Source organism: Sceloporus occidentalis, unplaced genomic scaffold (assembly GCF_023333645.1).
Source record: "Sceloporus occidentalis isolate IW3139 unplaced genomic scaffold, rSceOcc1.0.p SCAF_5, whole genome shotgun sequence".
Classification (NCBI taxonomy): domain Eukaryota; kingdom Metazoa; phylum Chordata; class Lepidosauria; order Squamata; family Phrynosomatidae; genus Sceloporus; species Sceloporus occidentalis.
In genome coordinates this window covers 169,992,069-170,010,003 of record NW_028316985.1, presented here as the reverse complement: position 1 = coordinate 170,010,003, position 17,935 = coordinate 169,992,069, and the positions used below count along the sequence as shown (strand labels likewise).

The following is a 17,935-nucleotide window of genomic DNA, read 5'->3' as shown; positions in this document are numbered from 1 at the left end:
AAAAATAACCTATAGAAATGTCATTTTCTGCACAGAAAATCGCCTTTTCTGCACAGAAAATTTGTTTTCTCAGCAGAAAACCCCCTTTTATGTGCAGGAAATTTGCTTAAGTGTGCTCTTTTCTCACACAAAATGAATGCAAAATTACAAATAGTCTTTGTACGCTGTGCAGTTTTTAGCAACTTTCTTGCAGCAAGGAGGAAAATGTTACAATTATTTATTCTTCCTGTGAGAACAAAATGTACAAAAAAATTGCATCCCTAAAGGGCAATGAGGAAGAAGAGTAGCAAGGTAGGAGAGACCATCCTGGCAGTCAAGTATGGCATTGCTTCATCTTCCCTTGGAGCTGCTGATGGCAATTTCCTACAAAGTTCATTTAAAGAACATGTCAACAAAGAGAGGAATTTTGCAAATAAATGTGGTGTATTTTGCCAATGAACTGTTAAACTAACCTGAAATTGAAAGAATAGGAGGAAAGCTGGCCCAGTGTGTAAAAATGTGTGCTCTTCCATGCTGTGGACAATCTACAATAATCATCAACTATTAATAGAATGTAAGACATGGTTCTGTTGATTAACAGCAGGCTCTCCTGACTAACAGCTGCATTCTTTATGGGGAATTTTTGCTGAAACACACATTTTTGGACATTTAAAGCCTCATTAAAATGTGGCGTCAGAACGAAAGAATAGGAACTGTGATGCTGCCTCAGCATTTCTGTAGGGAGAAAATTTGTAGGGAGATCACAGAATAGCTGGAAGAGAGATACAGAAATATAAGTAGTCTAGTATATTTAAAATTATCAATTGTCTATGTTTATATGTGTGTGTATGTGTTATAAAATGTTAGAAGATAGCCCTAGTACTTTTCAGTTATCTCAGTCCTCTCACCTAGGAAGTTGTAAGCTGCTCTTCAGTTTTTGTCTTAGTAAACAATAAGATAGAATAATGCCTCAATATTTTATCTTATATTTTCAAGGTTAAAGGGCTCCAGACTTTCATTCTTTTTCTTCTATAACAAAGAAAAGGAAAAGTCCTACACAATTCCCTCCTTAGGCCTCAGCCCCACTCCATTCTGCCAGCCCATCCATTTAGTAATTCCTTTATTTGGCAGACACCCCAAACTGTTGGTGTAGCTGGTTTCAAGTAAGATTCTATCCTTTCTGATGAATGTTATTGAACTGAATTTTACTGCTTTATATTTTTAACACTGCTACTTAGTGCAATGCTGTATATCTCTATGTTGAAGCAAGCCTTGTTAAATTTAATGGGACATGCTCCTAGGTGAGCATAAAAGATTGTATCTTGATGGTTTTTGTAAGTACACAGTACATAAATCCAGTAGCCTACACTGCACATAGTCATATGTGTAGAAAAACAGAAATACATATATGCACCACCTCTGTGAAAACCACACTAATCCCCTGCAACTTAACATGAAGTTAAAATCTTAATTTCTACAGTGAGATCTGGCAAAGCCCTGGGGCCTGATATAATCATGCTTGAACTTTTGAAAGTAAACATTACATGTTGGAAACCATTATTGACATCTCTGCCTGTATCAGCCAAACAGCCCAATTACCTGATAGCTGGCCCCAAAACCATTATAACACCTCTCTTTATGTAAAATGGAGATAGAAACAACCCTACTAATTATTGCCCCATAGGTTTATTATCAGTAGTGGGTAAACTATATGGTCATTACCTTGACAATCAATTTATAGAAAGGATTGAGACCAAAAAAAAAAAATTCTCAGGGAATGAACAAGCTGGATTTAGGAAGAGCAAGTCAATTATGGATCATTATCTTTATAGATTTCAAATCAGCATTTGAATATCTAAACTGCAAACTCTGGGCGAAACTCCTTGCTTCCTGTATTGACAAAAGATTACTTGGGTTACTCATAAAGTTATATAACAATACTGCAATACATGTGAGATAGGGATTACAGGATAACCTTACTAAAATCATTTTAATACCAAAAGAAGGGAAACTTAGGCCAGCCACACTTAAAGTATTCCAGTCCAAGGTCCTCTTGCAATCAATGTTTATTATCCCGGAGTGGCTGTTGGATTTCTCTGGCATAATGTTCTACTTAATGAACAATGAATATTCTGCAAGCAGAGAACTTACTTTCCCACTCCTTTCATCTAGTACAGGCTGAAAAATGAGTCATTTTCTCTTATCATGATCCAGGGGTCCAGCAGTGGTTTGGGTATGGGCTTGGATGCCAAAGAGTCACTGGTACCAGTGGATAAGACACGTGGCCCAAGCCCCGTCCTTCAGATGGTCGTTCTTGACACTCTTAGCTTGACATCTCTGTCCCTAAGGCCTCCATGCATTAGACTACAGTAGCAGCCCCTGGGCCTAGATCCAGCACTGAATCCACACCTTTTGCAGTGCCTAGAGCACCATGATCCCAATGTGCCAATGCCAACAGCAGCCTGGCACTAGGAAGAAAAGGGCATGTTAGTCTTCAGACCAGAGGTCTGTCCTTTTAAGGAAGTGGACAGGAAACTGATAAGAGATTGGGGGCCATTTCCCCTGTGTTCACAAGTCCAACAGTAATTGCTGGAACTCCTGGAAGTGCAGCATCACTTCAACTTCCAGGATTCAGCTGAAATATGGTCATTTTCTTTTATAATAATAATAACAAATCTTTATTTTTATACCGCTTTTCCTTGGAGATCAAAGCGGTTCACAGGCGAATACAGATGTAAACATATCGTATTACAGCATAATATACAATAAAAACATTCCAATAAAAACCTAATATAAAAACATCCTATAAAAACATATTAAAAACTCACAATCTTACATCTTACAATCTCACAATTACAAATTAACATCACAGATACTCATAACTTTGGAGGATGGTAGGGTAGGAGGATAATTATCTCTATGAAGGATCAGGGGGATATGCCAAGCGGAATAGGTGAGTCTTCAACACTTTCTTAAAAGCTTCCAAGGAAGAACTGAGACAAATCTCCTCAGGGAGTCCATTCCAACATGTAGGAGCAGTAAATGTAAATGCTCATTGGTGAGTTGCAGACAATCTCACCCTAAGATATTCCAATAGATATTTGCCTGTTGTTCTGAGTGTGCGGGGTGGATCATGTAGGGAGAGGCGCTCCCTCAAATAACTTGGGCCCAAGCCATGTAGGGCTTTATAGGTGATAACCAACACTTTGTATTGAGCCCGGAAGCTAATAAATTTATTATTAATTTATTAATTGGCAGCCAGTGAATGGCTTTTAATACTGGGGTTATATGATCTGCTCTTGGGGTCCCAGTGACTAATCTGGCTGCAGCATTTTGAACTAATTGAAGCTTCCGAACCTGGTACAAAGGTAGCCCCATGTAGAGCACATTACAGAAATCCAAGCGAGAGGTTACCAGTACATGTACTACTATTTCAAGGTCCTTTCGGTCCAGACAGGGACGCAGCTGGCATATTAGCCGAAGCTGGTACCAAGCACTCCTGGCCATTGCATCTACTTGAGATGATAACTGTAGGGATGAGTCCAGGAGTACTCCCAAACTGCGAACTTTGTCCTTTAGGGGAAGTGTGACCCCGTCCAGGACTGGGTGGCAAATTTCCCTGCCTGGACTTGGGGCACCTATCACGAGTACCTCTGTTTTCTCTGGATTCAACTTGAGTTTGTTTTCCCTCATCCAGCCCATTACTGACTCCAGACAGGCATCCAGAGGAGAGATGCCATCCTTAGTTACTGTGTCAGTCGGAGACATGGAGAGATAAATCTGGGTGTCATCAGCATACTGATAACACCGTGCTCCATGTCTTCGGATGATCTCTCCCAGCGGTTTCATGTAAATGTTGAACAGCATGGGGGACAGGATAGCACCCTGAGGGACACCAGATGTTAGCTCTCTTTTATGAGAGCAACAGTCCCCCAGCCTCACCATCTGGAATCTTCCCGAGAGGTAGGACCAGAGCCACTGGAGTGCAATGCTGCCGATGCTTAACTCTCTCAGGCGTTCCAGAAGGATACCATGGTTGATGGTATCAAAGGCCGCTGAGATGTCCAAGAGCACCAACATGGCCACACTTCCCCCATCGATACTCAAACGGAGATCATCGACTAAGGTGACCATGGCAGTCTCAACTCAACTCTTTTCCTTTATTCAAGGTTTGGGAGGATTTGGGAGACAAGGTGGCTTATTTGTGTGTCTTGGGGTAACATTTTCAGTTCAAAATACAGATAAAAATAGGAGGAGTCTGGGGCCTTCAGGGTCTCCTGGTGGGACTGGAGGCTGCTAAATGGGGTCTCAGGGCCAGTTATTGCCCAAAGACTACATTTTCCTCATCTACCCTTGTTTTAAGACTTTGTATTTTGTAGAAAGGAGTAAAGCTTGGGAAAAGTCATCTTGGATTATCAGTATAAAAGCCTTCTTGCTAGAGTAGTGTATTGTTTATTACTGTACTTTTTTTGCTGCTCGGTGGATGCTGTGGATAATATCTAATATTCCCAGTCACCAGTCCTTTCTTGTATGATTCTACTTCTCATAGAAGTAAGTCACCAAACTCTTAGCAGCTCTCAACTTTCTTTTGGTGGACTGGGGCACCCAGACAGGATTACTTAAGTGATGAAATATAGGCAGGATAAAGACCACCCCTTTGGGGCGGCCTGCACCCGCCCCTTTCCCAGATGGATCGGGGCCTCAGCTGCCACAGTGGCAGCCCCAGAGGCCCCAATCCGCTGCTTTTCCTGTCCTCAGGGAAGCGGCAAAATGCCGCTTCCCCGTGGCCTGGAAAGGGGTGTCCTTGAAGCTTCATGCCCCAAGGACACCCCAACAGCAGCGGGGAAAAGAAGAAATGGGGCACTTAGCCCCTTTCTCTTTGTATTGCTGGTGTGGCTATTTAAAGGTCACACCAATGATATGCGCAGCTCCTTCTGGCACTGCTGAAAGGGTGCCATAAGTACCCTCCAGCGGTGCCAGGACATCATGTCTGTGCCATGCTGTTTGGCTGTGGCGCGGCCGTGATGTCGTAATGGCGGCGCCCATGTAGAAAGGGCACTGCCATTACAACGTATTAGGGTTGTGGGGCGTCTGGAAAGGACGCCTTGATGCATCCCTAATATGTATTCAGGCTGGCGCTTTGCGCCGGTCTGGATACTGCCAAAGATAGCTTAAATTACAGAAATCTTAAGGGTAGAGTTGGAAGTGTGCCTTGAAAGCCTGAATCTGTAAGGGATCCCAGGAGTTCATTTTGATGATGGGCAACTGCATGGGAATCAATTTCCCCTTGCAAACCCTGCAGTGAGCTGCATTCACCCCCACATGACAAGCCCAAAGACCACTGTTTTCCTCTGCATCCTCTCTCAAAGTGGTAACAGGAAGTGACTTTCCAACACTTTCTGTCACCCTTTTGAGAAGAATTGTAGAGCAAAATTGGGGTATTTCCAGGCAGGATGGGGTTTTGGTATGTTAATGGTAGGTGATATTTCTACATGTTTTGCATTGTTGTTTCTTTCTGGGGCAAAAATTAGTGGCAAATCACTTTGAAAAAATTGAAAAATTGGGGAAAGTTGATGTGCTTTTGGAAACTGGTGAACATTTAGAAGCTTTGTACTCCCCTGATTTAGACTAATTCAAACCCATCAAGCAATAACTCATGCTTTTTTCTAGGAAAATGAAAGGCTGCAAGCTTGGCATTATTCAATTTTATTATGTGTGGGCAGTATCTTTTAAAAAGAAAAATTCATGATGGGTGGGGGGGAGTTAGCAAAGAGAGGATACATACAGCTGGTACGGGAGAAAATGTGCACAATGAGATGCCATCTCCCCTGCTCCATTCTCTGAAAGTGTCCCTTACTGGAGAGCTTCATCTGTGAATGAAAGGCATAAGATTGATGTTCAGTTGTTTCTCTTCCTCATGCCAATCTCCCTCAATTAAAAGCAGTAGGAAGCTGTATTTGGTTTTATTAATGAGCTTGTAAATGAGAATGTGAATGTTCTTGAGAAATTGCAGGTTTTCTCTCCACCACCCTGCCTATTTCAATTTAATTCTCAGCAAACTGTAAAGATTGACACCCAAAGGTTAAGGGGACAATCAGCCCTATTGGGTTCATTTAGTATGCCTATCCTAAAAAGTTCCATTTGGTTTTTGATTGAAAGATTTCAAAAGATATTACTAAAAAAAACCCTCTGCAAAATGAAAAAATCCCATTAAAAACTTTATTCAGAGCTGTGACATATGTTTTCCGGAAGTTAAACATTTCATCTCCCCAAAGTGCTAATAGTGAATTAACATCACCAGATAGTATCAGGAGATTCTAATTTCTGATAATGACACAGTGTCAGAAGTAGGTGGAATTGTGTCCCTGGCTACACGACAGACTACTGTTGATCTTATCAGATTTAATGAAGGGTTTTGTTTTAAACACAAAAGAATGATGAACCATGCACATCCTTTATACTTAACTTGGATTGTGCAGCATTCTGTTTCTGACTAAGCAGAATGAATTATCTTTGTTCTAATTGAACTTTTCCAATACAGCAGATATTTCCATCTAATGCTCAGTGTATTCTTGCCCTGATAGAATAGATATATCTGTGAGTTTGATATCTACTGTGCTGAATGCCTCCAGAACAATGATATAAATGAAAATGCCCTTGATATGGGTGTAAAACTACATAATTAATTTATAAAAGAGCTCCCTGGGGTTCATCACCACATTCACTGATATGTAAAGCAATGTCTCCAGTTCCAAACTCATAGTAGTCATGGGTAAAGGAAAGCCAGTGAAAGTCCATCATTTTCTCTGATGAGCCTACCAGGTATGAATGGCATGTACATATTGAAAATCCCAGGAAGAGTTTTACAATGTGCCCTTGGTGTAAGGATTCATAGTGTTAGAAGAGACCACAAGGGCTATCCAGTCCAACCCCCTATATGCTGGAATTTGTCTCCAGGACCCCTTTGGATACCAAAATCCATTGACACTGGAGTCCCATTATATGCAATGCTATAGTAAAATGGTAAAATGGCAAAATCCAAATGCCAAAATCAAGGGATATATATGTATATATGAGAACATCATCAAACCATGGATAGTTGAATCCATGGATGAAGAATCCATGCATATTGAGGACTGACTATATTATAGCTAAAAGCAAATAAATAAATAAATAAATAAATAAATAAATAAATAAATATTTCAAAGGAGTTGAAATACTTTAAATGTTTAAGAATCATGTTTTGTATAGAGTTTATAAGGCCTCCTTTTTGTAGTGACAGAGTCTGGCATGAAATAAACAACAGAAAGATACTGCTGAAGGCATAGTAGAACATATGGACTGGAGACATACTGAACTTTATTTTCTTAATGGTTTTGATTTTATATAGATATGTATTGGTGATTTATCAGCCTGATCAGTTTTATTATAGAAGTTGTTACTACTGGTATCAGGGAAATCGATTCAGATGGGTACACACTTGAGAAAGGGGTCATCTAGAGAAGCCATCTTGTGCAATTTGATTTCTTCTCAATTTCATTTTCCTGTTCAACAGGAGGAGAGGTTCCCTACACAACCCTGGCAACTCGAATGATGATGGGCGCCTGGTGGCTCTTCGCTTTGATTGTCATCTCATCCTACACAGCAAATCTAGCAGCTTTTCTGACTATCACTCGAATTGAAAACTCCATCCAGTAAGTTGTTAATCATGCCAGAAGGGAGAGGGTAGGCCTCCCTTATGTTTTTCCCAGAACTGAAGTCAGGACCAGCTTTACCATTGCAAGCCAGAGAATTGCAGGCCTTTCAGATTGCAGATACTATGAGATTCCAGCAAAGGGCTGGAAGAGAATGCTGTGTCATATGTGGCCTTTACATCTAACTTAGCTTTCTGCTTCAGAACTGATAGACATACATTCCTATTGCCAGCAACGAAGGCTAATTCATCTGCTAGGCCAGCTGGTTGTTGCACATGAAACAGGAGGTGTTACCTCTTGTTCTTTCCCTTGGGCACCAAAATCACTTACTTCAGGATACACATATCCATAAAGACATCTTCTCCATCAGATGGACTCCTCATTCACAATTTGTCCGAACAATATCCTTATAATATTTTTCCCTTTTTCTACAAACAAACACTATACTGCTATTGTGTGCCTTCATTCCTGATTTATAGTGACTCGAAAGGGTTTTCTTGGCAGAATTTGTTCAGAGGGAGTTTGCTCTTGCCTTCCTCCAAGGCTGAGAGGATATGACTTGCCCAGCAGCTAAAATTACTAAACTTCAGTTAGGAGTTTTGTTTTGTTGGTTTTTTTACTAATCTGAATGCTGCAGTTTATTGGTCTGAGGTAGAAAATACACTTTTCTTTTGCCCAGGTCATCATTGTCTCAGCACCTACAAAACAGCAGTGAGAAAATAGCATAAGCTGCTGCTTAAGTAGTTCAGAAACCATGTAATATTCCTCCTTTACCATTTTTGAGGCCACACGCCTTCAGTTATAAAAGTACCTAAAATACAGACATTACAAAACGATTGCGGTTAACGCTCAATAAGTTACAATCCTAATATAATATATGTATACTTTTGTTACTAGGGAAAAATTAATTGCAAGTAACTAGTTGCAGCATGGTGGTGGCCAATTTGATTTCCCATTTTCCAGAAGAGATAAGCAGAAGTCCTTCTCTTAAACAAGACAGAAGTTAAATACTTCTCTTAAACAGAACTTTACATAGCACCAAATACTGAGTTAGAAAACAATCCATCTACCCCAGTTGATTCAGAATCCTATTCCTGCCCAGATTCCTTTAATTGGATATGTCAGAACTTGGTAAATCTCTTCCCTAAGACTGAGCAGAATGCTGTTCATTCTGGAAAGTCGATGTGACTTCTACCGTAGCACCTAGCAATCTCTCATTGCTGTCTTCTCCTTCTCACTTGAAGGGTTTATTTGTTTGGTTTGGTTTTATTTTTTAAGTTGTTACAGAAGCACCAATCTCTCTAGTATCATCCCATTCCAAAGAAACAGATTCTGTAGCTTTTACTAGGGAGGAAAAGCCTATTTGAAATATTTGGGAAATAGGGAAACATTTTTTTTTCAAGTGCTGAGAATCCCTAACAAAAAGAACTGGCAAGACTCTTTGCAGTTTGTAATTTATTCTGCACAAAAATTTCACGTGGAAGTTTTGATCAGAAAACAGATTTTTTTTGTGCAAAACCAGCAGTTACTGCATTGAAAATAATATTTCAACCAGAAATATTGATTCCTGTACAGAAAATGCTGTTGTCTGTGCAGAAAATGCTCTAATTGGGATTTTTTTCTGTGTAAAATTTGTATATCGTTAATTTGCAAACAGCATTTTCTGTACATAAATTAATACTTTTGCATTGAAAGATTATATTCCATGCAAAAAAAATGCTGTTTTCTGTGCCAAAAAGGATGTTTTCTGTGTAAAACAACCATCAGACAATGTTCTGTAGCCTTGAATTGTGAATAGACTTTGGAAACAGTGGTTTTCAAAGACCTTCTCACAGCAGGAAGAAAATTGATGAAATTATTTGTTGCTGCCTTTGAGAAGAAATTTAGCAAACGATTACATCACTAGTTTTTACTCTTGGTAAAAGAGTTGTATTCCAAGGTTGGAGAAATAAACCTTTACCAGCTATCATTCAGTAATCAGAAGATGTTTTGCTTTAGTTATGCATGAGTATGTGTTTTGTAGACACCGACCTAAAAAGAAATAAAAGTACAGTTGGACCTCCATTTTCATGAGGGATCCATTCCAGAAACCCCTGTGAAAATGGAGGCCCCATAGAATCATAGAATCATAGAATCATAGAGTTGGAAGAGACCACAAGGGCCATCCAGTCCAACCCCCTGCCATGCAGGAAATCCAAATCAAAGCATCCCCAACAGATGGCCATTCAGCCTCTGTTTAAAGACCTCCAAGGAAGGAGACTCCACTACACTCCGAGGGAGTGTGTTCCACTGTTCCACATAGGCTTGAATGGGGCGTGTGCCATGCACGCACCTGAGTGTGGGAGCGTGCTCCATTGAAAATAATGGAGGTTACCCCTCCACAGATTTTCAAGGTCACAGATCCAAGATCTGTGAGTTAGGAGGGGTGACTGTATTTTTGGAAATATGATCTGCTTATATTAGCATTTGCCTCTAGCACATATTTATATCTTTTGTGCTTCCCTTCCTTTTTCTTCTTCTTCCTCCACATTCAAAATCATATTTTAGATTTTGGGGAATAAGAATAAATTAAAAGTAAAAACAGAGCTTATAGTACAAGGGTAGGGAATCCGCTGGTCAGTAGTCTTGATCAACCTGGTCAATGATGGTAGTTGCTCAAAAATATCTAGAGAACCAGAGGTGTCTCAGTGTCCTGCTTACCTCTACTGAGGGCAGCACAGCAGGGGATTATACAATACCAGTCAGTGCAAAGGGCAGAGGCAAGAGCATAGTCACAAGGCAAGTCTAGAGGTCAGATAATCAGAGTCTTGAATCAAACATCAAGGAACAACAAGGCTGAAAGACTGGTTGCTGGCTGCAAAGAATCTCTGCAGCTGGAGGACTTTTTAAAGGCCTCTGCTTCTCTCATTTAAAACCTATTAGCTCTCCTCTTGGCTTCTAGCCTGGAAGAATGCCTCAAGGATTCCTTGACCTGTCTTCACTCCACAGGTCCTAGCACCTGCAGCCTAGAGTCCATAGAGTATGTTCCTCCCTCTGCAGCTTCCTGAGCCTGCTCTGGGACTGCTGATCCAGGCAGCCCCAGATCTGCCTCAGTCTCAGCCTCCTCCATGTCTTCAGAATCTGAGTCCTCTGACTGCACCTCTAAGTCAGGCCCAGGGCAATCCATGACACCCAGTATGTTCTTCAATGGCTAAATGACAAGAGTGAACCAATGTCCAAAAAGGACATTGAGAAACTGGAGCATGTCCAAAGGAGGGCGACTAAAATGGTGAAGGGTCTGGAAACCATGTCCTATGAGGAACAACTTAGGGAGCTGGGGATGTTTAGTCTGGAGAAAAGAAAGTTAAGAGATGATATGATAGCCCTGTTTAAATATTTGAAAGGATGTCATATTTAGGAGGGAGCAAGCTTGTTTTCTGCTGCTCCAGAGAACAGGACCCGGAAAAATGGATGCAAACTGCAGGAAAAGAGATTCCACCTCAACATTAGTAGGAACTTCCTGACAGTAAAGGCTGTTCGACAGTGGAACACACTCCCTCGGAGTGTAGTGGAGTCTCCTTCCTTGGAGGTCTTTAAGCAGAGGTTTGATGGGCAGCTGTCAGGGATGCTTTGACTGAGATTTCCTGCATGGCAGGGGGTTGGACTGGATGGCCCTTGTGGTCTCTTCCAACTCTACGATTCTGTGATTCTATAGATAATGACAGCATTTCTTTTAATAGCATGTAATCTAAAAACTCTCTGCCTCTGTGTATACATACACGGGGGAGAGGGAGCTGTATAATTTTCTTGTGCCTTAAATTCAGATCATTCTAACAATGCACTTTAAGGGCTTCACCCCAGCAAGCTTATTGTACAATATTGCTTTTGGAGCAGGACAAGGACACTTAATTCCAATAAATATTAGTTCTTGGAGAAAGAAGAAAGAATCTTCTTTTCCCAGTCTGCCATTATGACTTGATCTTCCAAGATCTATAAACCACCCAGGTAGAATGGTTATTATCTTCTGACATGGCTGCCATTGGAAATTGTCAGATCACTTCTCTTCTTGCATTCTGTCTCCTCTGCCTACTTGGAATTAATCCTTGTAACTCCAGCAAGAGGGAAGGAGGACAAAACTACATGGGCAAAGCCTGATCTGAATTTTAGTTGTAAATAAGTGTGCTTCAGAATAAGCCTACCCTCATTATTCAGTGACTAATTGCTCCAGCACAAACAGATTATTTGCAACAAGACAGCTCTAATAGCACCTTCAGACTCAGTGGACATGTTGTTGTTTACCCTGTGCAATTTTGTAAATATGTTACAAACTTTGGAATTCGTATCTAATCAACACTTTACAATTCTGACCAGGGTACTGTTCAAGAATTACAAATTGTCAGGACCAAAATTAGTTGTTCTTGGTAAAAAGAAAATATTGGAGCATTTATAATACTTGGCCCCCTGATTTTAGGAATAATTGTAGCTACAGGAAAAAAAAGATATGGTTTGGAGGAGGGGGGAAAGGAGGGAGTTAGTATGCTCTTTCTTTAGACTCTGGTCCATCAGTTGTCGAAAGACATCATTGCTTGTTATTTTATTCACTTTCTTGGTTGATGATCTTGCTGTTATGTTATGTTTGTTTTTTGACTGATTCCCAAGATGGATTATTTGATACAAGTTTGTGTGTACATCCTGGAATTTTTTCAACAAAAAAGAGAAGTGGGAATGGGGATAATAAAAAGTGAAGTTGACATCACTGCAGCTAACACAGCATAAAATATGAAGACCACCAGAAAAGCAATATTCATTTACAGTGTATCTTAAAAACCCAAAGTTTAGTTAGAATCTCATATTTTATAATTTAATCTATTGGTTTGGTGCCCATCCTCAAGAAGCTGCAAAAACCAGTCTTGCCCAGATTATGCCTTTTGTCAGGCAATCTTGCCAACAAAGTTATTGCAAAAACAAAGTGTGTCTTCTGTTGTTGGGACAAGGTGTCCTTTGTCATATCTAAACAGGAATTAGCTATACCTAAGCCTTGTGTTGACTTACAAATTGTGTTAGATTTGGTATTCATAGAATTATAGAGTCAAAAAAGAGTGGTTAGATCTGTTGGGAAATGTGAGAAATACAAGTGTATTTCACCAATGGAGTAATTAGTACTTATAAGCAGAAGATGGGCAACAATCAGTCCCATACTACCACTACACCCACAGAGTCTAAAAGTGGAAGAAAACAGGTGTAGTCGTCTGGTTAAAAAATTAATAAAAAAGATTATGAAGTAGGCTTACTTCCAAATATTGTTCATAATATTTAATGGTGAGAAGCTTTGTAATGTGGTCTTCAAACATGGAAGAGAGAAAGGGAGAACTACAGAGTACAAACTGCTGGATGAACAAACTGAAACTAACTGAATGCCAACAGAGTTGCAAAAAGAGGGTGTGGCTAACAAACAGGTAATGTTTTGTTATTCTTGAACTCTTAGAGAGGCATGCAAACTAGCAACTCGTGAGTATAGGCATGCTACACTAACAAGAACATAAGATGCTACCTTATACTAGATCAGCCAAATAATCAATAGCTTAGTATTTCCTTTAGTTTCTCACTTTCCAGAGCATCATGAAGGACCTTTGCTTGAGACTCTGGGAAATTACTGACTAGTAGAAATAGTGGGCTAATAAACAGAAATACAGTAGTGAGTATGAACTAGCTAACCCCTTTAATTGGAGAGGTCTGAACCAGAGGCCTTCTACATGTAAAGCATGGGCTCTGACATTAACCTCCCCCCTATTTAAAAGCAGGCCGACTTCTTTCCCTTCCGTGTCATAATCATACTTCATTTATCATATTCTATTATGTCTCCATCAGGCTAGCAGGAAATGAAATCATTTATGGCATCATTTTTGTTTGTCGTTTGAGAGATGAAAGAATAACATCTAGATTTTTAAGATGTAAATGGAAAATGTTTTTCCTATTGTTGTGTCCCAACAGACAATTCTGTGGCATCTGCTGCACCTATCTGTTATATTAACAGCAGCCCATGTAGAGAAATTGCTGTGTTGGCTGTTGTGCTAGCGAATTATATGGCCATGCTGAGGCCTGTAAGCATCTGATTAAAACTTGCAAGGTGTTCTCATTAGAAACTGGGGACTTACTAGCTACTACCCCATTCCCATAATGTGCACAGCAAGGACCCTTGCAATTACAGTGTGTTACAGTATACAACGTTATGTTGCAGAAAGTACCATTAGGAGAGGCAGAAACTGATTGGGGAATAGTGCAGAAATCTGAAATTAGATATTACAGTATCTTTTTACAACATTCTTCATCACATTAATCCAAGGTTTTTGAGAAAGTGAAACACTAAGGAAAACATCCTATTTAATGATGTTGGTATGTCTAACTCCCCAAGTGTGCTTACACAGACGTTCAGTAGGGTGATGCTCTGAGCAGAGCCATTGCATAGTTTGGGTAAAACCAATGTGCAAGGAGATACATCAGAGCATTTGTAATCTCTCACCAAACTACAAATCCTGTAGGATGCAGCTAAGACAATTAAAGTAGTATTAAACTGTTATAACTGTACAGTGTAGAAGTGAATCTACAGTGTACAGTGTAGTTTAATATTGGATTATGGCTCTCACTTTTTGGGAGAGCGAAATCCAGAGATATCATTCAAATTCCATGCTTAACAACCTACAGACTGCCATCAGACTGCATGTACCAGCACAGTTTGTAGTAAGTCAGAAATTTCAAAATATCTGGAATACTACAGTGCGCCCGCATTATACGCAGCTTTGAGCATATGTGCTCAAGCTGCGCGGGGTGCAAGGGGCAGAACATCCCATTCGGATGAATGGGGCATGTGCCTGTGGCATGCATGCATTGCCACGCCACTGTGCGCACAAGCCCCATTCACTTGAATGGGGCTCAAGCATAGGCGGAATTCGCCTTATGCAGGGGGGTCTGGAATGGATCCCCCGCGTAAGGCGAGGTTCTACTGTACAAGGATTATTTACCACAATCAGAAGGCCTGCAAATAAAGTTGTTCTCTCCAATTTAGCTGCCTCCCATTCAATATCCAGGTGTAAATTTCAGAAGATGGCGATATCAAGATTCCTTTTTTTTTAAAGGGGAGGGATCTAACTCAACTTTGTATTCTGTTGCTGTTACCATTTTTTCCCCAGCACCATTTGATCTAAAGGCACAAAATAGGGCCCAAACAGATAGGCCAAAATAAAACTGCTTCGGGTCACTTTGGAGGTATGCTATTTAAATGATGCTTGTGTCCTAAGAGTCCAAAAGCCATGCCAAAGCCACACTCCAGTTCTAAGGACCAGAGCATAACTTTGGTGCAGCTTCTGGTCTCTTAAGATGTGTGTGTCATTTAAACAGCATGCCTCCAAAGTGATCTGAAGCAACTTTATTTTGGCCTGTCTGTTCGGGCCCAAAGAAAATGATTTTTTAGCCTTTGTTCTGTCCCCCCCCCCTTTTTTTTTTTTTTTTTAGAATTTTGGATTTGAAACTGGTGATTATTGTTTTAATTGTTGTACTAGTAAGTCAGCTTGGGAAATCACTGAGTCTCAAAGGTGTGCTATCAGTGAAACAAATAACTTCCTTTTAAAAAAAAAAGACCTCACAATTCCTCCTTGTTCCCCATTTAAAAAAAAGAAGAGTAATATTGACCTGATTCTTGCAGGCCTTATTTAAAAAATCATATCTTTCCTTTCATCCCCTCTTCTAACTCGATAGTTTCCTTGCTGGCTTAAACTAAAAAGGCAATTCTCCTAACCTTCTCTTGACTTTTAAGAGTAATTTGAAACAAAATAAAAATGACTTGACTGCTGTCATCATACATGTTGCCCTATGCTTGCTAGTAGCTTGAAAATATAGTATCATGTCTCTTGTATTTTTTATCCCCATCAATGTTTAAGGTCTCTTCAGGACCTCTCCAGGCAGACTGATATTCCTTATGGCACCGTTTTGGACTCTGCAGTATATGAACATGTTCGAGTGAAAGGGATGAATCCTTTTGAGAAGAACAACATGTATTCCAAACTCTGGCAGATGATTAATCGAAGTAACGGGTCTGAAAATAATGTGCAGGAATCCCAGGCAGGCATTCAAAAGGTAAGAGCAATGCTCAACCTATTCCTTTGACACTCTGAAATGATCTTCTAACAGCTGCCTTCTTTGGCAGTAATATTTTGCTACCTGAAGAACTGGAGTTGGAATAGCACATAACATAAGCCTCTTATACTGATTGTGGTTATGTACTAGACTATGGCAACCTAATGCAGGAGGATGGGACTGCTTCATTCATTTCAATATTTTTTTTTCAAATGTTAAGTCCACAATCTCCCACTTTGAAAAGATTTTATGAATGTGTATGTGTTCATATATCCTTTTTCTCTGGAAGAATAAGCCACTATTCATAAAGTTTAGAGTAACAATAACTGGTTTTTGCTCAAAAAGACAGATTTTTGGCTTCTATTCAATTGTTAGTTTCAACTGAAGCAGACATATTCCATCAATAGGAACTTGATAAATGAGTACTTATTTCCATTGCTTCCATCAATCTTTTCTAACTGACACTAATAATGGTCTTAAGCCATAGTTTACCTATTAGGAAGAATATTGTGACCAGACTGTAATCAGGCAGTTTGCTTTGTAACTTTAGAACTATTAAGTCAAGTGAAGATACAAAAGTTACAGATGATGCGACTGATTCTTTTCCAATTCTTCCATACCAGCTGCAACTTGGCAAATCAAAGAAATATAAGAGCAAGCCACCATTATGCCAGTTTTCTTTAGGAGGTTGCAAGAACCTCCATCCCTGAAGGTTTTCTGAAAAGGGTTGGATATGTACATATAATTTGAACAGGAAAACCAGAAAAACAACAGCAACAACAGCAAACAGCCAATGCAAAAAATATTCCCAGAAGTCTATTGCTTTTTGCCAGTGGGAAAGTCTGCAGCATGGTAGAAGGGGCATGCTATTTTTCAATAAACATGATCATGTAAAGCAGGAATGATATACTCTTATTTTTAGTAGGTTGCCCCCATGCTGAGGAAATCAAGATTTCTTCTATGGGGGACATGTTAGGACATTATTTGACTATTCAACTATTGGGGCTTTGGAATGCTCATTGAAATTAGAAAATACCCACAATTTATATAATACACCTTTTTTTTTGGGGGGGGGGGGCGCTGGATCTTTTTTCTCTCCAAGTGCAAGTGGATAAAGAAGATTGTAGTATCTTGCATAGGTGGTGCCCTCCTCAGACCCCCTGGATTTCCTTCCTCTCTTTGTCAATAAAAAAGAAAGGCTTGTCAGAACAAAACAATTGCTTCAGTCTTGGCCTATAAATGATATTGTAGGCTCTTCCACACTGAAACAAACAAAAACTATATGAAAACTAAAGTAGTTCTGGGCTGAATCCAGACTTGGTTAACTTAATTCAACATGTTAATCATGACTAACATTCCACATTGATTTTAATGGAATCCACTCAAGCTGCTCAAAGTAAACAGTTTAGCATGAATGTTATCATTCTTCTCAGCCGTCAAATGGGTCCAAGTTCCCTCTGTCTTTTATGTGTGCATTTCCTGTCCCCAGTTTATATATTCTACCCTTTTCCCCAATCATTTATTATGAGAAAAAATATCCCAGCTGAATACAGCAGAATTATGATGTGCTTGAACAGTATCTCGGTGCATTTAGCTTGGTATACAAAATATTTAGCCAGTAGGAAAATTATGAATTACTGTCAAGTGAAATATAACTCATGAATTTCACAATAAAAGAGGCTTGTCATAGTCTCTCAAATCCAGGACATTAATATTCAGGCTTCTACTCAGGTACACAAACAATAGCAGCAGTATTTGGCCCTGGGCTTTCCTTCCTCTTTTATAATTTTCCTCTCTTATTCTAATTGGGATGAAGCAATTTTTTTGCTGTTGGATTACATTCTGTGTTAGTTAACCAGAGTGGAATACAGTTTAATGCTATTGCTAGTAGTGTATTAATAGTGTACAATATTAAGGTATCATGAATGTGTCTATAGCTAGGTTTAACACAAAGGATGGGGGGCATTTGGAATGGAAGTAGTGTCAAAAACTTTTTGAGGGAAAGTGATTGCAGAATATTGAGGCACATAAGAAGGATTGGAACCAGAACACAAAAGCATAGGTAACTTTCATTTGTCTTTGGGTATTCATATGGACATAAATGGGATGGAAATGAGAAAACTTGGGTGAATACTGGAATAGTTATTTTTTGG

The 17,935-nt window shown here is 39.7% G+C and overlaps 1 protein-coding gene across 2 annotated transcripts in view; it reads left to right on the top strand.

Annotated features, from left to right (window-relative positions):
* Positions 1 to 17,935, top strand: part of GRID2 (glutamate ionotropic receptor delta type subunit 2) — a 1,094,955-nt gene that overhangs the window by 908,494 nt on the left and 168,526 nt on the right. For both annotated transcript variants that reach the window (XM_089526112.1, XM_089526113.1), the window contains exons 12-13: positions 7,535 to 7,673; positions 15,587 to 15,782. In XM_089526112.1, the coding sequence (XP_089382238.1) occupies positions 7,535 to 7,673; positions 15,587 to 15,782 (335 nt within the window). The remainder of the gene's footprint in view (positions 1 to 7,534; positions 7,674 to 15,586; positions 15,783 to 17,935) is intronic.